Source organism: Erpetoichthys calabaricus, chromosome 2 (assembly GCF_900747795.2).
Source record: "Erpetoichthys calabaricus chromosome 2, fErpCal1.3, whole genome shotgun sequence".
NCBI lineage: Eukaryota > Metazoa > Chordata > Cladistia > Polypteriformes > Polypteridae > Erpetoichthys > Erpetoichthys calabaricus.
Window position 1 is genome coordinate 154563527 of NC_041395.2, and position 21917 is coordinate 154585443.

Genomic DNA, 21917 nt, shown 5'->3' on the forward strand with positions numbered 1-21917 from the left:
GCGGGGGTCAGGGTTATGGTAGTGAGTGTGGCCACAAGCATGGGGTGACAAATGTCAACTGAATTGTTTGTATGTGTTTCCTCTGGAGACTCCAGTTCCCCCTGTAACATTCCAAAGACATGTTAATTGGAGCATCTAAACATGGCTCAGTCTGCAGTGACTGTGCAGGGCTAATTCTTGTCTAGTAAAAATTGCTGCTAAGACAGAGATAGTGAAAAGCACATTAAAAATAGATGGAGGAGTGAATTCAAATACTGAGCAATTATTATTAAACAACCATAGTTTAGTAATGTCTAGTTACAATTCATATTCTTATTTTTGTAGTTTTAATGAAGTGCAAGTTTGAATTGTATGATATTGCTTTGAAGCTACAGTATAATGTATGAAATAGAAGCACATTCAACTAATACCTGCAATTGTAATAATGCCATTCCAGCTGTGTTGCCATTCTGACACAAAGCTACGCCCATAGCAAATTACTTTTATGCTTTTGCCAGACAGGCCGTACTGCTGTACGGTGATTAGAAGCAGACTGCAGTAGTTTCGTTTTCTTCTTCATTGAAATACAATTCCAGGATCTGCTACTTAAACAACTGCAGCATCTTTTTCATTTTGTGAGGTTTTTATGCAAGTCAGAATGGTATCCTTTATTGTTCAGTCATGACATAAGTGTAACTGTACTTACAAAATGCAGTAAAATAAGTACACTTACCAATATTTTCATCATTAGGCAAGAGCATGATCTGATTGTTAATATGTCATGATCAAAACATTTTAGTTTATTGCTTTGGAAACATCATAAGAACATGACATATCATTTATATCTAATCTTGTGTGTGTTTGCATAGCACGGGGCAGACATCTGATTTATGTTATGATAAACTGGTTTCTTTACTTGTCAGGTCCTACGTGCAAAAGAAATATGCTCAAATGAGTTTCTTTAAGTAAATGAGCAGGTTTTATTTCTGTTTTTTATTCTTATTATAGTGTGTTAAACTCAACTACTGAACAAAGAAATGTATTTTCAAAAAGAACTAGTTAAAGGGAGACTTGAAATTATGTTTGGTTAGATATGAGCACAGTTGTAACACTCTTAAAAAAATTAAAAAAGACTTGATAAAACAGAAAAAGGGTCAGACATAATTTCTGTTGGTTTCAGTCTGTAAATCAACAACAGCTGGCTTGTCAAGTGTGTTGACTTTTTATATCCACTGTATATTGTAAGCTTGAGGACTTGTAGCTTGGACTATACCACTGTTCATAACTGTAGGTTTTGCTTTCTTTATCCTTAGTGGCATCAACACAGACCAACAGCCTTACTAGAAATTTTTAGAATCACTCAGCCATAAATATCGGAGAAATTACAGCTAAGCGGATTATACAGCTGGGAGCCTGGAATGAAATCTTGGCTGCCATGGCTCTTTTAACTGTTTGTTTTACAGAATGGGGCCATGAGAGTACATGCCTGACTGAAATATGTCATGAATCTGAAAATGAAGCTGTTCCAGAGTTCTTCTAAAGCTTCTCTCTACCTGTGTGCCTTTTTCTTCTGGTGTCTAGTTTTTACATTATACTTAGCATTTATATTTTAAAATGTAACATTAAACATTTTTTAAATTAAACATAATGTATTGATGATTTTTAAAGATATTAACTTATATATTGAAAATTTTTATTTTCCATTATTAGGTGTTAATCACATATATCCAGGGTGCACTGCTATAGTCTTGAAATTATAGATAGATACTGTATATTGAAACAGTAATCTACTAACAGTAAACATGAGCTTGTCCATTGTGCAAGTTTAAACAACAAGTAGACCCTATAATGGAAAGGCTTTTTGGAGTTTAAAACAAGTCATTTTTTCTATTAATTTTCTATTATTAAACTTTTTATGAGCAAATAAACTTTAGGCGTCAGTTTTTAATGTGTATTTAAAACATCATTAGGGAACATTAATGCAATAGAACTTTGCTACTTCAGTGCATTTTAAAGTGACTTAAGTGCACAATTTACTCTAAGTAGAGACTTTTATGTGTATTAGGAAGGACTTGTGGTAATGCTACCATTACTTATTTCTTTAGGAATGGTGTGGTCAGATGTGAAAAGGTTGTGGTATGAAGGGCTGGAAGATTTTCTGGAAGAATCTCGTAATCAGCTTAGCTTTGTTATGAACTCCTTGTACTTGTCAACATTTGCTCTCAAAATTGTGGCTCACAGTAAGGTGAGTAAATATTTCTGCTCTGTGGAGATCATAGTTGAATTTCAAAGCTGCCATGCCATCTGTGAATCAGACATTCTGCAAGCCTCACTGGAAATAAAAACATCTCAAATACCAAATTAGGATTCTTGAAACATAATTTAAGATGCAATACATGTTCTCTTATAGAATGAACTACTAAAATTGTTGATGTTTAAAACTATTCAGAAGCAGAAATGGGTTGACACTGCCAGTATCCTGTAAAAAGGTATATTTAAATTTATGATGGATGAAGGCTTATATGCCTCCATGGTCTTTAAAACTATATTGTCTGGAGGCTTGATTACACTGGCAAAATCAAGATAAAAATAAATATTTAATGGTCATGAATGTAAAATAAATTGAAGAGAAGCCTATCTAAAACAGAGAAACTAGAACACACTGCTCTAGTTAGGCATAGGGGTGATTTTCAATGCAGATATCTGGTGGCCAGCTGCCCCATTTAGTTTTTCAGTTTAGTTTATTTTTGCATAGCACCCTTCACTGAGTGCAGGCACACAACATTGTGACAAGTTCTCAGGTAAAACGTAAGTATAGCTTTAAAAAACTACTAAATATAGAATTAGTACATATAAAGAGACAGGCTTGCTAAAACACAAAGAAAATAAAGTATAAACTGGTTAACATAACTGGAAAACAACAATATCTGTCCATTAGTTAATTATTGCACTATGGCCAGTTAATGATGGAGAAGAGGAAAACAAAAACTCTACGCTGTAGTATCCCTTGAGAAAATAAACCTCTCAGGTGTCCAAAGTCAATTGTAAGAGAGAAAACTTAAAAGACAACCACAGACACAGTCACAGTGCTTCAGACCTCAGGCACTAATTACCCACCCATCCTGATCTTTGTAGTAAGTTGTGAGTCTTAAGCCTGGATTTAAAAGCTGAAAGTGGATGAGCATCTTTTATGGTATATAAGCAGGCAGGTCATTCCACAGTTTCAGAGCCCTGTAAGTCTGCTTGGGCTCAGCCCAAAAGGCTTTATGGATTCTGATGAACGTTGTGGGTCTGGTACAACGCCAGTTGAGTGACAGTCAAGAATGTGGTCACACTCAGGCATACTAAACCTTGGTAATGCAAACTTAACATTCAGAGTAACTTACAGTATGTGGTAGGAAGGAATCTAGAACATGTGCCAAAGACTGAAAAATACTGGTTAGATATAGTCGGACTAACCTCTCTGTGCACAGCATAGGTTGTCTCATTCCTGCTCTGGAATTTCCCACAGCAAAGGTCCTGAGCAGTTGTGGGTGTTGAGGAGTTAGTTTTAGTTCTGGTAGTCAGTAGGGTCGTCTCAAATATGAGTGACAGAAATGAAGATTTGTACTGTTGTTATGATATACAGATTGCACCATATATAGTAACTATTTAAAGTATTTGGCTTTTTTTTAGTTACCATTTTCAGTGACACCTGGATGATCGATAGTCACATCTGTAATAATATACTGATATTTCTCATTAAAACATAACTGTAGGAAAGTTCGTAAAGTATTACCTAGTCTGTAGTGTCAAAGTTTGTTAAAGTAATTATTAAAAAATATATTTACAAAAAAATAATGGTTTAGAGCAATATTCCTCATGCATGCACTCCTTACTGAGCAGCCACACACAAAACAGCAGCAGTTGCTGTTGCCAAAACCATCTAATTGATGTACCCTTCCTCAGTCATTTTGCTCAACCCATTTACACGAAGCTATATGTATTGTGAAAATGTATGCCAAACATCACATATATGTTGTCGCTTCAAAATGAAGCATTCTGCATGAGGAAAAATTCAAATATGAGGTAGACCAAGTGAAATTTATCAGGAGAGCAGTAGCAAAATATGAAAGGCAAAGTAGTGTGTTCAAAACCCTAAGCAGTTCTAAAACTTGGGATATCACAACACAGCTATACACTCTCAGAATGTATTGTCAAATACAGAAAAATGTTTACAGATGGAGAGTACGTGAAAGAAGCCTTTGAAAAGGTTTGCCCATTTCAGCAAGAACTGTTGAGAATCTGGATTTCCATAATGACAGAAATATCTGTTTCCAACATTCAGTAACACTGACAGATTCATCATTGTTCAGTGTGGCTGTGGATGAAAGTGTAGATATCAACGACATCTTACTGTATGTTTACCTAAGATTCTGCGATGGAATTGGCATAAGAGAGAAACTTTGCTACTTCAGGTTTTTGTATAGAATGCCTAACGGAGATGACATGGCAAGAGCTTTTACTGACCATTTTGAAAGAAGAATTATGTAAATATTTTCTCTTTGTCGATAACAACAGACAGTGCCTCTGCTATGGTGGGGAAACAGAGGGAGTTAGAGAATTTAATTGAAAACCAGATTAGTCACCCAGTCATGAAGTTTCATTGTATTATTCACCAAGAAAACCTACTATATTTGCCAAAAAAAGTCAGATTTGACTGCTGTTATACACACAGTTGTGGGAATTGTTAAGTTTCTTATCATTTAGTCATAATTAACCCACCAACAGTTTCAATTACTACTGGACGAGATGAACATTGTTTACAAGTACTTGCTTCTTCACTGCCCTGTTATCCGGATCAGTGGTAGGAAGGTTTTGCAATGATATGTAGAGTGCTTTGATGGGATCCATGTGTTTTAAAAAAAGAGAAGGGTTTGAACTACCTGAAGGTAGAGGATTAAACATTATAGGACATCTCAACACATTTAAACTTCAGTGACAAAGCCAGGCCAAACTGTGTCACCTTTATCTGATGCATGGAAGGCATTTTTGGTGAAAATTAAAGTATTCCCTTGTGATATTCAAACTTGAATCTTTCGTTATTTTAAACACATGCGAGCTTTGCACATCTGCCTGTTAACCGCAATGACATATCCAAGATTTCAAGGCCCAGTGTTTTCTCTTTTGATTGGACTGGAAAACTATGAGAAGAAAAACATAGCTTTACCCCTGTCAGAATGTTGTTACCACAATCTTCACCATGACAAATGGACTGAAATTGATGATGGTGATGAATATACAGAACTTACTTTGTCTGCTGAGGCCGGTATAGGAAAAAATTACATTTTTTGAGTGTGACAAAATGTACCCTTTCGTGATCCTAAGGAATGGTGGAAGAGGGGACATTTAGAATCAATTCAATCAGAATCTCAGAAAAGGAGTGGAACTTAGCCATGCATAGAATTCATTCAAATTCTACAGTATATGCATCAAGCAATCCATTAATTCAAACTAAAAAACTTTCATCAGTCATGTACTGTATATCTTTTTTAAATTGTCATAATTGTACCTAGGGGAAGATCCAATTTGTGATTGTTGCCATCTAGCATCACAAGGCCATATGTTTTGGAAATGCACTAGATTACCCTTACCCTTTTGTTATTATTATTTGATTAAGTAGCATGCCATTGTAATCTGTAATGCCCTGTTTTTCAAAAATTAAATATTTAAAAAATGTATATAAGTGTCACTGAATTCCTTTTAGAATTGTTGTTAACAAGACTATAAATGCCTGTAGAAATCTTATCACACATTTCTTATTTAATAGATCACATTTAAATTAACACATATCTGTTATTGTTTATTGTTGGTCATTTCAATGCCTTTATCAGTAGCTGTATTTCGTGGTTTTACTATACAGTATACTCATTTAACTTATCCTGCACTTTTTTTTGCTTTCATTTTACATAACCTTTATGTTCAATGCTTTTTTGACTATCCAAAAGAAATACTGCCTTGAAAGTGTGTTTATTGCTAAAATTAAACAATTACAAGAGTTCACTTCTGTTCATTTAAACATTTCAGCAGTGCTCATTGTTTATGAATTCCAGACGTTTTTAGATACTGTCAATTTTATCATCTCTTTGTTCAGTTTCCAGATATTGCAGACCGGAAGGACTGGGATGCTTTCCACCCTACTCTGGTTTCTGAGGGACTGTTTGCTTTTGCTAATGTTCTTAGCTATCTTCGACTGTTTTTTATGTACACCACGAGTTCTATTCTTGGACCTTTGCAGGTTATTCATCTACTTTAACTTGAATCTCTGTATGGTTTTTAATTATACGTACAGTTTTGCAAGCATTCTAAAATTATCTGCCAGATCTTTGAAAAAATATTACCAATAAACAGTTTACTTTCTTGCATAATTGTTTTATATCCAAGTGAATGAAATACATTAAATTAATGTAAGATTATTTTTCACTATATTGTACTGACTTTAAAGGTGGATTACTCATAGATGCTTACACAATTGTTTTTTTTCAAATTGGCATTTCAGTGCTTGTTAGCATCCAGTGGTTTTTTTTGTTTTGGGCTACAAAATGCATTACCTTGCATCACATTCTACAAATGTCAGAAATGAGGCTGATAGTAAAGAGACATTTTGTTGGTTAGCACGCTCAGAATGTTTGCATACCTTATGGCTGAAAACACCTTAACTCTCCACAGTTTCAGTAGAGCTACATGAAGAAAAACTCAATTTACCTATACATTTTTGGAACTTTCTTTTTTATTACAGCATTGGCAGCATTGGGTATAAAGCTGGAAATAAACCTAGATGGGATGCCATTGCAGGGCACACTGATATACATTCCCACACTATGCCAATTCGTTGTTGACCAGTTAATCTAATGTGCATATCTTTGAAATGTGGAAGGATCGATAAAGTATGAATTCTGACTACAAAATCAATGTGCCACAACTTTTCACTCTTTAGAAATTAAATGAAGTGAATGAGTGGGTGTGTCTTACCTGATGACTAAAAATAAATTTAATATGTGAAACAGATGCATTTATTGTTTTTCAATGATTTGCAAATTTTTACTTTTGAAAATTTTAATGGTGTTTGTGTTGAAATACACAATGTAACTTTTTTGATAGGAATTTCCAGCATCATTTTGTGCAAAAGGTAAACCTTAATGTGAACCCAAAGAAAAGTTGTTTGTTAGCCTTTAGCATACTAGACTGACCATTTTAAGAATATTTGTTGGATATTCCACATTTTTATACCTGCTCAATCGCTTCATTCACAGGCATACACTGAAGCTTTTGTTATCTGAACTTTCTGTATGTCCATGACAGGCATTTACAGTCTTTTCCAAAAATAAAAAAACTGCAGTAGTAATTATGTATGTATGTATCTATATACAATATACTGTGTGTGTGTGCCTGCATATATATATATATATATATATATATATATATATATATATATATATATATATATATATATATATATATATTCAATTTATGCTGTATATAGGTAGACTAACGCATGTACATTTTGCAATAGAAACTTTCTCATTAAGAAAGTCATCTGCTGTTTCAGTCTATACACACAATTTAATGTCCAAAGTATGCAGTCTCACAAATGAATTACTCACCACTGCAGTTGGGAAGTGACTTATGTGGTTTGTTTTCCTTCTGCTCTATTCATTAAATAAATATGGAATCATTTGTGAGAAAAGGATGTTATTATGAAAAGGCTTCAGTAGTCATCTGAAGGACAGTGTCTGATCGGTTTTAATAGTTTTTTTGGCTTAGAATTAGCACTTATTCATTATGCTATACTTTCAATATGTTCCTCCTTTTTGTCACATTGCACTCTAACTGCTGTTCAAAATTAAATTGATGATAGTGGAGAAAAGTGTATCTTTAATAAGGTTCTCTGACAGTGAGGCACTATAGGTAACACCCAGTTCTAGTGTGTGCAGTTTGTACTTTCTCCCTTTGTCTACATGGGTTTCCTCACAAAATGTCCAAAAAATTGAAAATCATGCTATTTATAATGAATAGAGCCAGCAAGGGTTGTTTCCTGTCTTGCATCTAGTGCCGTCCAAGGCCTTCAATTAGATTAACTCATTTTAGTAATGTATGTATGTGTGTATGAACAATGGCTCAGTGTATAATACTTACACACCCCACTCACAGACACTGTCTGTGTGGAAAGAAAGTAGACTAAAGATGGATAGTTTCACAATTCATCAAGCATATAGAAGTATTGTTAAAGAGGCTGATAGTAAAGAGCCATTTTATTGGTTAGCACACTCAGATTGTTTGCATACCTTATAGCTCAAAACATCTTAAATCTCTACAGTTTCAGGATAGCTCCCTGTATGGTGTAGCCTTCTCATTTGGTTTCATGTTTTTTTAATTAGATCTCAATGGGACAGATGCTTCAGGACTTTGGTAAATTTCTTGGACTATTTCTTCTTGTTCTGTTTTCCTTCACTATTGGCTTAACTCAACTTTATGACAAGGGATTTGCCAACGAAGGGGAGAAAGACTGTGCGGGCATCTTCTGTGAGCGACAGAACAATGATACATTTCATTCGTAAGTGTTTATAAGAAACAATATATTATTACCGTCATTTTCTGTGTGAAGTTTGCACCTTCTCCTTGTATCCACATGAATGTTTCTCCCACAATTTCCTATACAAAATGTGTGTGTTATGCTGATTGTTGACCACAGATTGACTTGGTGAGGGTGGCTGTGTGCATAAGTGCCCTTTAGCTTACCTTTGCTGTTGTTGAGATATGCTCAAGCTATATTCAATTGAAATAAGCAAATTAAGGGAATATGTGGATTATAGTTTAGTTTTTCACATGAACAGCTATTCTGTTACATTTTTTCAAAAGTAATGTATTGTGGCAGTCATCTAGTTCAAACACAAAATATGCTTAAAAGCGCTAAAACCCAGGACTTGTCCATATTCTTTGTTCTCTGTTAAGTGATTAACCATGAATGTGAAAATAGTAGACCAAGTACAAATAAATAGCATCTGCGGTATGTGCAAATAACATGCAAAATGACTGTTCTGCATTATTCTTAACTATGGTTCAAAGGATGAATTTGAGGCTAAAACATTTGGCTTAAAAAGAAGAGTTCTTACACTTGTAGCTTTTCTGTACAGAGAGGCACACACCTTTTACCTTTTTGTTGAGTAACTGTTCTTCTGCTTTTCTGGCTTGGAAGTGGACACAAATGAAAGTATTCCAGTATATCTTGTTATTCATTTGTAATAATGGCTTTAAAAGAAAGACATCTTTTTTTTATCAAGAGAGTGTTGTGGTGGTTGGCTGGAGTAGCATCACAACCTCAAGTATTTTGGGTGCCTGGTAGTTATGCAGAGCTGCTTGTCTACCACTGTACATACAAGATTCTTTAGCAGAAAAACAGAGATATGTCTTTTAGGTGTATGCACTGGAGTTCCAGCTAAGATTATTTATTTGCACCTTTCATACAGTATATACTAGTTGCCCAAAGAATTTACTTCTGAATTGCGATGTCAGGGTTATATGAAAAAAGTAGTTTTGCAGGTGAAGATTTAGTTTGAATCCCATGAATCTCAAAGCCAGACAAGAGTTTGGTCTAACAGGAAAAATTTCACAAAAGCCTTATATAAGACACATTGACATTAATGTGAGTGAATTACTCATTAGAGTTTTGGATAATTATAATTAGCTTAAAAAGCACAGAGCTTTGTTTATTTTGAAAGAAAATCAGTTTCAAAATATTCTGGAAATTGAGGGAAACTATGTACTGTATGTGAGCCAAATAGGAACTTGTTAGGCCAGGTTTTTACTGGACTATATGGTGTACCATCATCTTCAAAGCCAATTCCTCATTATTAAACAGAGACATTTTTCACCAGAAGTGGCAGTGGTGCACTGATGTAGCAATAAAGCAGTTGTAAAGCAGATACTGTATAGTATTTATCTAGCAGAAAACTGACTTAATTAAAATTTTTATCATTTTAAAAATGTTAATGAACACTTGTAGTACAGAATGTTAATGTTTTATGTTTATTAATTTTGTTCACTTTGGTGCTGGCTTGGAAAGTTTTCTGTTGTGATCACTGCCATTTTGTGATATTTTCAGATGGATTTGATCATATTGTTTATAGCAACAGCATCCATTGCTAGTTATATGGTTGGGCATCATTGCCAGACATCATCACTAGGATATGATACAAGATGGCTGCACATTATTTTGTGATGCTCTGATTGATCAGCAGCCAATCTAAATCGGTCATTTTTCAGTAAATTGAACGATCACAAAAATCTATTTTTTCAGCATCTGAAGCTAACCGTTGCTGTAGTTTTGCTGCAGGGCTCCTTTATGCAATGTATTACTGTGGTTGAGCTGGCACAGTTGTTTTTTTTCCTTCAAACTTCCTGTAAATAGAGAACAACAAGGCAAACTACCAGAGAAAGGGAAAATTAGAATATTAGCCTTAGCATTAAAGAAAGTGGAGAAATAAACTGAGGAAAAGGAATCAAAGGAGTTGTCCTGTGCAATTAGGCAATTGGTAAGAAAAGCTGCTTCAATGATTTCAGACCTTTTATTTTGCCTTTAATTAAAACAGACATCGGTTGCCTAAGTGTGGACAGTAAGTGGGCTTGTGTGAAGTACAGCAGCTCACATTTTCAATTGTAAAAAGAACAGATAGGCTTGTTAGCTTAGTAAAATTTGTCTATTTGATTTGAAAACGTTAAACACATTAGCTTTGTATCTTTCTGATGAACATCTTAAGAATATTTTATATATTTGTGGCTTTTATAAAGGTGTGTATGTGTTTATTATTTATTGTATGTGTCATCCAGTTCAAGTTTTGGTAAGAAACAAGTATTGCATAATTAAACTGATAATCCATAATTATAATTACACCTCGCGAATTAGAAATGTCTTAACTGGTACACTGGAAAATATATGTATAAAAATAGTAAATGTGTATTTTAACAGCAAAAAATCTATAGTACGATTAAAGATTAAAAATGATTAAAACATATAAGTGCAAGTATATTTACATCAATATGTTTTGCTCTTACAACTGTTTTTCTTAGAATTATATGCACATGTTGGAAAACACCACAAAATGGTTCTTACAAGATGAACAAAATGGAGATGCAAAAGTGGTTAATAACAGCATTATTATCTGTATGATAAAATATAAACAACAGATATTCTGGGGTAAACTATTAGGAAAGGAAAAGAAAGGAAAGAGATTGTGATGTCATTTAGAAGGTGAGGTGCATGAATGTCTTAGTCAGGAACCAAGACCTTTGTTCTGGACTATAACCCCATTAATCTTGCACCGTACATTGCACATCAATATATAAGAATTTCTTAACCTCTGGGACAACCAGAGGACACAAACACAGAATCACATGAGATAGTGATGGTCTCTCCATGAATATAGTGCTTCATGTATGTACTGATGTTTATCTGTTAACTCAGTGAGCTCTTCTGTGTCACTGGACTGACTTGGCAAGGGAGCCTGGAAGAGCATGCACAATGTAAATCAGCTGCTGTTATTTCTACATTGTCTTCACTATTGTTTTCTTGTGGTTTGGCCTTTTAGCTCATTCAACCCACAGGTCAAAGAATTGTGGCAAAATCTGCTTATTGGTGTCGAATTTGACTGTCTATGCTTTTTTGCACGGATGCCTGAGGTTCTCTGTATCGAGTTATGATTTATTTTTTCGGACTGCTGAAATCCCCCAGTGTGCCACTTCAGCAGTGGGAAGGGGTGTAGTAAGATGAGCCCTTTCACTTTGTGGCTAATAGCATCTAACCACAGCCTGTTGAAGCTCTTGACGTCCTCTTTATGTTCAATTGTTGCCTTCAGTAGCATTTCCTGTTGGTTGGAAGCTTGCACATGAGGTTGATGTATCTTTTCATCCATAGCTGAAGTGTCTCCAGTATGTTCTGGACAAAGAAATATAATGGTTTGGGGTTTGTTTGTCAAAAAACCCATTTAATTGCCCCAAATGGTAGTAAGAAAAAAAGCAGTGTTAAAAGTCACAGTGGTATTTATTGCTGCAAGTTGGTCTTGAAAGTGATATTCTCATGCCGTTTTTTGCTGGTTTTATTTGTGGACATCATAAACAGAAGAGTTATAGTTGTGGTGGAAGTGATGTCACTGTTTTCTTTGAAGAGGTCCTTTGAGACTGAGTACAAAAGTGGAAAATGGATTAGTGATGGGAGCCACATCCAAATCCATCCACAGTATAACCCTTAAATCAGACCTTGTAAGAGCTTCATATGTGTGACATTAGATAACAGCAATTCACTTACAGTGTATGAGTCTTGTATGCTTGAAACCAACTGTAAAAACTCTTACTCTTACTCATTACTCTTCTGACTGCTGCACATGCAGTAAACAAAGTTGTTCAGTGTGGAGTGCAAGCATTCTAAAATGAACCCCTTGGAAATAACAAGTGTAACAATTACTGGTACAACACTTGACTGAACATGGTACTGTCTTCCTTCACTGTTTTTCTTGGTAGGGGGTCTATATCAAACATCTGCATTAATATATAATACATTTATTAAGCCACACATCCATTTTTATAATCAGATTTATTCTGTAGGGGCTTGTTAAAATCCTGTGTCTAGCTCAGAATCAAAGTAGGGACCACTCTGATAGTAGTGGTAGTAATATGAAATAGTATTGTTACATGCACATGCAACACATTACCACTCCCTGGCACCTTTATAAACAAAAATGTAATGTCCTAAAAGCATTTTGGACAATTTTAAATGAGACAGATGTGCTCAATAAAAGATTTTAAGTTGAATAATTGTATGCTTTGTGCATATGGAGGTGAATTCTATGCATGACTGCCTTCTGCTCTTTTTCTGAGATGTTGAGTAAGAGATCCTTTTCCCACTGTACTTTGGGAGCTTTGAAAGGGAAGGAGTTTAAAATGTTTTTATATATTATAGATATGTTGTTTGAATCCCCAAGACTGATCAATATTTTTTTCCAGAATAGAAGTAGGTGGGAGGTGAGAAAAATTGGGCAGATTTTATTTAGCAAACTTTCTAATTTGGAAATAGTGGAAAATTTGTGCTGATAGGAAGTTAAATTTGGTGTGTAATTGTTTGTAGGATGCAAAGAAGTATCTATCTACAAATATCTAAGTGATTTAATCCTGTATGTTTTCCAGACATTAAAAACTGTGTAAGTTTGAGAGGGTGGAAAAATGTGGTTATCGTGCAGAGGTGCCACAGATAAAAGCTTCTCTATTCTGAGTGAATAAAGCATAACTGGGTTGTTAGTATATTGACGATAACTTGTATTTACTGGGGCACAAAGCATCAAATATAAAGAAGTACTGCAGGAGTTTAGTTCTATTGTGGATCAAGCCTGTGTGTGTGTTCATCTATTTATGTCAATGTCCATGTTTTTATAGCTTGTATATTTGCCACCCAGTAATAAAATTGAAAGTTAGGTAGCGCCATATCACCCTCTGCCTTAGGTCTTTGTAAGGTCGCCCTTTGGATACATGGATGTTTTGAATTCCAAATAAATGAGGTTATGATTGAATCTAATTTCTTAAAAAATGATTTATTAATGTATATTGGGATGCTTTGAAATAGAAAAAGAAATGTAGGAAGGATATTCATCTTGACAGTGTTATTTATCTCTGCTAAAGTGACATGGGGGGTAGACCATCTATGCAAGTCTTGCTTAAGTTTTTCCAGGAGAGAAGCAAACATTTGTTGAAAAAGAGCATTATGTTTACTTGTGATGTTTACCCCTAGGTATTTAAACTGATCTGCCATGATGAAAGGGAAGGTGTCCAATTTAATATTGTGCTAGAGAGCTCGCTAGAAAGAGCACACTTTTATTCAAATTAATTATGAGTCCAGATATTTTTTGAAATTCTGCTAGTGCTGTTAGGACTGCAGGCACAGTATTTTGTGGATCTGATATATATAGTACCATATCATCTGCATATAGTGATATTTTCTGTTCAAGTCCTTCTCTGAAAATCCCCTTTATCTTAGAAGGATTTCGAAAGTGAACTGCCAGTAGCTCATTGGTGATTGCAAATAGCAGTGGTGACAGGGGACATCCTTGTCTAGTACCACCTTCTAGTTTGAAGTAGTCTGAAACAATGTTGTTAGTACAAACTGAAGCTTCTGGACTGGTATACAGTAGTTTGATCCATGCACATACAGTATATTCAGGCCAAACCCAAATTTGTGAAATGTAGTGAAAAGGTAATTCCTTTCAACCATATCAAAGGCTTTTCTGCATCCAACGATAATAAGATCTTTGGGGTGTTACACTTTGTGGGTGAATACATTACATTAAATAGGCATTGAAGATTGGAAGCTAAGTGTCTGCCTTTAATAAATCTGGTTTGGTGTTGTGATATTACCGAAGGAAGCAGTTTCTCAATCCTTCTAGCTAGAGGTTTGGAGAGCATCCTAGCATCATTATTCAGAAGTGAGATTGGTCTGTATGATGCACATTTTAATAAGCCCTTATTTTTCTTATGAAAGACAGTAATGTTTGGCAAAAAATTTGAGGTAGAATTTTATTGTCTGTGGCTTCTGTAAATGTTGCTAATAAAAGGGGAGCTAACTTAAATTGAACATTTTTTTTATAAAATTAGGCAGGGTAGTCATCAGGGCTTTCTGTTTTCCCAATCTGAACTGAGTTTATAGCATCTAGTAATTCTGAGAGTGTCAGAGGTTTATCTAATTCCTCTGCACTGAGAGTATCTAGCTGTATTATCAGTAATACTTCGAAAAACGCATTAGATTGTGTCTTGTCTTCTTTAAACTGAGTGTAATATAAGGACTTATAGTAGTCTCTAAATGTGTGCATTATATTATTACAGTCAATGATTTTGTCTCTGTCTGTGTTAGTAATTACTGGTATTGCATTGCAAACTTTCTGCTTGTAGATTTGTCGAGCTAAGATCTTGTTAACCTTCTCTCCATGTTCATGGTAATGATGTCACAATTTAAAAATGGGTTGTTCCGTTTTTTTGTTGTCAAAAGGTTGAGTTTTGAATGCAAAACTTGTCTTTTCATATAAAGGGCCTCATTTGGAAACCTGGCGTGTTCTTGATCTATTCTGGTAATTTCACTGATTAACTCTGATGCCTTCTTGGTTTCCGATTTATTTTTGTGGGAGAGATATGAAATAATCTGGCCTCTTAAAATGCCTTCAGAGTTTCCCAGAGTATTCCTGCAGAGACCTGAGGATGTATTTGTCTCTAAAAAGAAATCAATTTGCCTGGATTTAAACTGTACAATTCTCGTCAGCTAATTAAAGTGGGTTAAGATGCCAGCTGCGAGGTGAGTATGTGGGGCATAATGATTTGAGCTCCATGATCAAAGGGGCATGGTCGGAGATAACTACATATATAAAAAAAAACCTAAAAAGTTGTTTATAAATTTCTATAAAGAAATAATCAGTTCTTGAGAAACAGTGAAGCACTGGTGAGAAGTTTGGATTTAGAAATATCCAGGGGTCTGATAAATCGTTATCAATTACAAACTGTGTAATTGTTTTTGCATTGTTAGATGTTATCGCCCCTGTGGCAGGAGACCTATCCAGGTCTGAATTTAAAACACAAAGTCTCCGGCCATTATAATTTTATGAGTGTTCACATTAAGAATGGATGCAAACATGTTTTGGATGAAGTCCCTGTCATCCACATTGGGTGCATAGATATTTATCAAAATCACTTTACAGTTAAATAAATTACCCATGACGATCACATGTTGCCCTTCAGAATCAGATACTACATCAGATAATAAGAATGAAATTGTTCTATGTATACCCACACCTCTAGTTTTTTTTTTTTTTTTTTTGGTATAGCTGGAGTGGAATATTTGGCCAGTCCAATCTCTGTGCAGCCAAAACTGATCCTTGCTTAATAAGTGGGACTGTAAAAATACTATCCTTGCATTTAGACCTGTGAGGTGAGAGAATACTTTCCATCTCTTTAATTCTTGATTGAAACCTTTGACATTCCAGCTCACAAAGTTCACTGTTTGGTCATTTACACATTGCTTCTGAACTTTTGTTGACATTTTGTAGACTTAGATTAAGGTACTACATTATTACATAAGATAGCTTTGACCTTAATTTCTCATTTTTCCAGGAGTTATTGCTATGAAGCCTATTGTTACATTGGCACTTGCAATTGTAAGGGTTAAAAGGATAGATTACAAATAGCTTACTCTCCTTCTCCCCCTCCCAGTACCCATGTGAGACTAGACCACAATCCAGGAAGTCCCAGTCCTCTGGCAAACCTAGAGACAGAACACAACCAAAACAAAACAAGACCCCTAGCAGTGGTGTAGAAGGATTAAAGTAGAGATATCTATTGTCAATACAGTCTAAATACTATAAACCTAAAGTCTAATCTTAAACAGTCCTGAAAGATTAAACCCAGGGAATGATGTTAAACAGTAGCCTTGGATATGCCGATAATGTGTGATAGACTTTGCTTTGCCAGGACACAATATGCCTCACGATCTTAACTTTTTCTCTGCTTCCTCCGGAGAACTAAAAATGTAGAACTTGCCTTGAAAGTAAACTTTCATTTTAGCAGGATACAAGAGGCTGTATCTGAATTCAGCTTGCTGCAAGTGCTGTTTAATGCCATAAAATGCGGCAAGTTTAGCAGTTGTTGAAGGTGAAAAATCAGGGAAAATACAAATGTGGTCATTTTCAAATATACAGTAATCTCTTGTTTCAGTCTGAGAAGTGACATAAAATTTAATTTAGATTGTAATTTGTCGAAATGCACAATGAGTCTTCTAGGTATTGAGGCATTGGATCCACATATGCAATAAGCTGCTGATATCTCTGGTCTGATTTGAAGTCCTCCAGTTATTTTAGAGAACAGTTCAGCTATGAATTTCACTGGGTTTGGACTTTCACGGTTTTCAGGGAGACCTTCAGTTTTGATATTATTCCTCCTGTATCCATCTTCCAGTACAGCTAGTCTGTCTCCAAGCACTTTGCATTTGGCTTTTCTGTTAGCAGTAGATACCAGTTGTTCAACAGTTGTTCAGCTTAACATCTTCAAAGTGAGCAACAAGTGCTCTAAATTTAATCTTAAACTTAGTCGCATTTTCCTGTATTTCCTCAATTTTTTCCTCATTTTTTCTAACATATCTTTAAAGGTTGCCTCAATGCAATTACTTAAATGTTTCTCCTGGTCTTTAATATCCTTTATGTCCTTTTTATCATTCCTTATATCATTTGTATAATTTGTAACCTTCTTTATATTATTTTTTAGTTCCTTTATGTCTCCCCGAGAGCAATAAGTATTGCAGTAATCATTGTGGTGATCGTTACCTTCAGCTCAGACTTTTCTCTCTTTCCTTTTCTGGTGTTGTCATATTGAAGCACATGAGTCTTCGGCTAGGTGCCACAAAGAATTTTATGTGTGCATTTTTGAGTCATTAGAGAACAACTTCAAGTCTCAGGGAGAAAACAAAACTTTATTGTTGGTGCATATCCTATAACTGATCCTACTCTTTGGCCTCTCTGAAGAGAGTATATAGGGCACTCATAAAGGTACCACCAACTGACTCTGTAGTGCTACTGAGGTTAAATTTACAGTCTCCATTTTTGGGGGAAAAATTCTGTGGTATTGTGGGTGAAACTGAAAAACAGAAACTAATGTATGTGTTTTAAAGCAAAAATGTGGTATTGTGGACATAGTCTGAGAGATATCAATGGAGGTAGACAAAGGAAGTGACATCTAGATGAGACAGAAGTAAACCTTCATGGGTATGAGGAGTTCGATGACATCATAGAAAGTTACAGTGGAGTGGCCTCAAGTATCTGGCCAGAAATGTGAAAATTACTGAATTATGGTTAAAATACCTCTTCAGTGTTTTGCATGGGCGGCATGGTAGTGCCTTGATATTGTGAGCCTGGGTCAGGTTGTGTGTTTCACCTGAATTCCACTTTTCCGTCTCCGTGAAAAAGTCTATGCCATGATACAAGAACAGACACTCCGGCTGATAGCTGAATCCAAGATTTAGAATGAGCATTGAAGATTCTGCCTTGGTCCTCAAACTTTGGGCTTTTTCTCTAAATTAATTTTATTTACTTACAAACTGCCAAGTGCACATGCAATGCTTCTCTGTTTCCTTGGATGATCCACTTACTTTGTTCTTTTTTCCATTGCTTGTTACAGAGGGTCCAAAATTTTTGACCCCAAATTAGCTTAAGTAAGTTTGCTAACGGATTGTTGAATGGTATAGTATTAACCATATTAACCAGGGCTCTATGATGCATACGGTTTGGATACAAGCAAGATTTTAGTGTGCTGACTTTTATAAAATGTTTTGTTGATTGATGTACAGTATGTCTAGATTTATATAAAATAAACAGCATGTTTAAAACTTCTAAACATGATTCAAAATTGTAACTTACGAAAGATGAACAGAGTAATCTAGTAGTTAATTTGTAGTCTGTAGTATGACTTATATCATATGTGAACCTAGTTTAATTATTCTGCAGAGTTGTTCAAAAACTCAAATTTCAGCTCAGTTTAATGTGTCCCTGTGATGGACTGGAGCCCTGTCCAGTGTATTTTCCTGCCTTGTGCCCAATGCTAGCTGGGACAGGCTCCAGCACCCAGCACGACCCTGTTCAGTGTAAAGCAGGTTAGTAAATGACTGACTGACTGTAATTTGTCATGATACATATATTGTAATATGTGACCTTCATTAGTAGCCCTTATTCATATTTGTTTCTAAATATGTCTTCTTCTTTCCTCCCTTCTAGGTTCATTGGCACATGCTATGCCCTCTTCTGGTACATTTTTTCCCTAGCCCATGTGGCACTGTTTGTAACACGACTGAGCTACACTGATGAGTTACAGTCATTTGTTGGAGCCTTAATTGTTGGCACATACAATGTGGTGGTTGTGATTGTTCTGACCAAATTACTTGTTGCCATGTTACACAAAAGCTTCCGGCAAATAGCGGTAAGTTTTGGAACAAGGACTTTGTAATATAGAAGGTAACCATCCTTTTGTGTTCGCAAAACATTTTTAAGATGTCATTTTCAATTACTATCTAGGTTTATTTTGTGAGAAACCCAGCAGTACTGCATGCTGTGCTGAATTACTTCTCCGGTAGATGTGGATTTCCATCTTGCTTAGTTTATATAAGCTGTTTGTTCCTTAATGTCTGAACGCCGCCTTTTTCTCAATTATACTTTAAAATTACATGCAAGCTTTTGGAGTGCAGAGGGCTTTGTTCATATTCTATTACAATGCATAGTCTGGAAGTCTTGTTTAAGCCAGAAATAAGCTGGTAAAATAAGAGCATGATAGTGCTGCTGTGAGCAGTGCGCTAAAACCAAGAAATGCTTCCGTCCATGCCCAAGAGATTGTTGCTGACAATATAGATAATGTGGAAAGAAGTCCATAAATTGACACAGCAGTTATCACATGACTGAGACCCGCTTTCATGAACATTTTACAGCAGATGAAGCTTTGCATCACTGAAAGCACATGAAAGCTTTTAAAATGGTCAGTGAAATTGTTTAATAACATATCTACTAATAACAAAAAAAGAAATCTTTTCAAGTGTAACATTTTATATTCTTTTATTACTAAAAATGTTAATGCCATTGACAATAAAATCCACACTGAATTATCTATGGTAATTCCTGAAAGGTGAAATAATGAGTATGGTGGTGTAACTTGTAGTTTGGCTTGGATGAAGCTCAGTACTAGAGATCAGTAAATCGAGATATGCAAATAATTAGGTGTGAATGTTTATTTCATTCATAGCTGCAAGTAGCTGGTCAGGCAGTGCCAATTAAAGGTCATATTAATTTAGCACATCACTAGTAAATTAGATTGTTGTGTTATTTTCTTGCATGTGCCACAATTATTTTCAAACAAATTCATCAGTCTATGGAAAATTGATTGAACGCTATGGGAGACTTTGCTTTTATTACAGCCCTGTGTATAGCCCAGGGCATCACGGCACTGGTTGGCTGTACAAATGTGATACTAACACAGTAGAAACTTGAAAAGGTTGTGAGGGGCAAAGGAGAGCATAGCCACTTGAAGACAAGACTCTGTGACAGGTTATCTAGTTGATGTTTAGTATGATGTTTGAAATAATTTGATCTTAAAATGGATGCCACTTTGGGGTCAGTCCTTAATAATGACCTTGATAACAAAATATAACAAGCTGTTTAGGTTTATAAGTGATATAAAACTAGGAGAAATTTCCGCTAAAGATAAATTAGTCAACCGATTACAGAGAGAACCTGGACAATGTACATGCTAGGGCAGATTTGTGGCAAATGAAATTTTTCTGTAAATATACTGTATGTAAAGAATTACATGTAAGAAATGTTAGATAGAAAACTTGAAAGTACCCCTTATGAGAAGGACTTACAAGTTATAGTATACAGAGTACAGTTAGAAGGCTAATAAAATGTTAGATTATATACCATGATTTGTGGAGTACAAGTCAAGGGAGGTTATGTTTAAGTTATATAACACATTAGTGAGCCCTCATCTAGAGTACTGTATACAGTTTTGGTCTCCATATTACAAAAAAGACACATCACCATTAAAGAAGTCCAGAGAAAAGAAGCAAGGCTGATTCTGGGGCTAACAAGTGTGAGGTATGATGAAGGAGTGAATGAGTTGAACTTTTTCAGTTTAAGCAAAGTTTAAGTGGTGACATGATTAAAGCATTCAAAGTTATTTAAGAAATTATTATGGTAGATACCATATGTTATTTTAAAATGATTTCATCAGGAACACAGAGGCAAAGATGGTTAAGAGTGGGTATCAAGGTGCTGGGCACTGTTGTATATGACAGTGGGTAACTTTCCTGCTTGTTAAGGGTCAGTATGATCACACATTGAAACATTTTTTACGGTCACCTATCATTAAACTTTCATGGAAAGTAAAACATCTTGCACAGAATATGTTAAGGGCATTTTCAAAGACTAAATAGTATCAGTTATACAACATTTCCCCCAAAGAGCAACCATATAGTGCTTGGCTGGATGCCATGCAGTTTTACCAAGTACTGCCCCCATATTTAGCTCTTTTCTGGTCCATTGAATCATTTCTTTGCTAGGGTTTGTAGTCATTTTAATACACTTTCTGCACAATGATTTTATGTAAATTTGACTATTTCGGTTAAAAGAGTATTTATTTGTAAAATGTTATAAGCTGCAAAGTCTCCTTTAAAGCCAGGGTTAATGTTTTATTTTTATTTATTTGAAAATCTTGTTACTGTACTGTACCACTTAGATTTAAGAAATCACCTTCTCTTGAACTACAAACACATGTACCCACTAGCTGGCCCAAGTCAACTATTGACGTAACACTTAAATTTAAGTGGAGAAATGTCAGCTCTTCAAACAAATTACCCAGGGCTGGGGATGTCAATTGAATACATTTTCCATCAGTTGGCTTCTCATCTGCAAAATACTGTATATGAAAGTGCTGTATTCACAACAAAGATCCATGGCACCACAATAATATTCCGAAGAAATTTCTTCACTTGCTAAATTCTGGTACATTTTTCAGGGTCCCTGACCTTCTGTAAAAAAAGCTTTGGTGTTCACGCTTGCTTATCAATGGCAAACTGTTGTAATTCATTGGAATTGAGTTTCCCTGCCTCTTTTGTTCCATTTTCTTGTGGCAACTGCTTCACATCTATGAATTTTCACATATTGAGATTAATTTGCAAATTGTAATTATGTGCTGCTGTGTCACTGCCACATCTATTTCATATTCTCCTTGTACACTTTGTGTCAGAATTTCATTTTGTCTGAATTTGATATACTTTCTCTGCTGTACTTTTTCACATATAGCCAATCCTCAACATTCATGCGTTTAACATGCATTTAACTTTT

The 21917-nt window shown here is 35.2% G+C and overlaps 1 protein-coding gene across 1 annotated transcript in view; it reads left to right on the top strand.

The window, feature by feature from the left end:
• trpc1 (transient receptor potential cation channel, subfamily C, member 1) overlaps positions 1–21917 on the top strand; it is a 92724-nt gene that overhangs the window by 46379 nt on the left and 24428 nt on the right. The window contains exons 8-11 of the mRNA XM_028794680.2: positions 2085–2224; positions 6113–6256; positions 8397–8572; positions 18804–19005. Coding sequence (XP_028650513.2) covers positions 2085–2224; positions 6113–6256; positions 8397–8572; positions 18804–19005 — 662 coding nt within the window. The remainder of the gene's footprint in view (positions 1–2084; positions 2225–6112; positions 6257–8396; positions 8573–18803; positions 19006–21917) is intronic.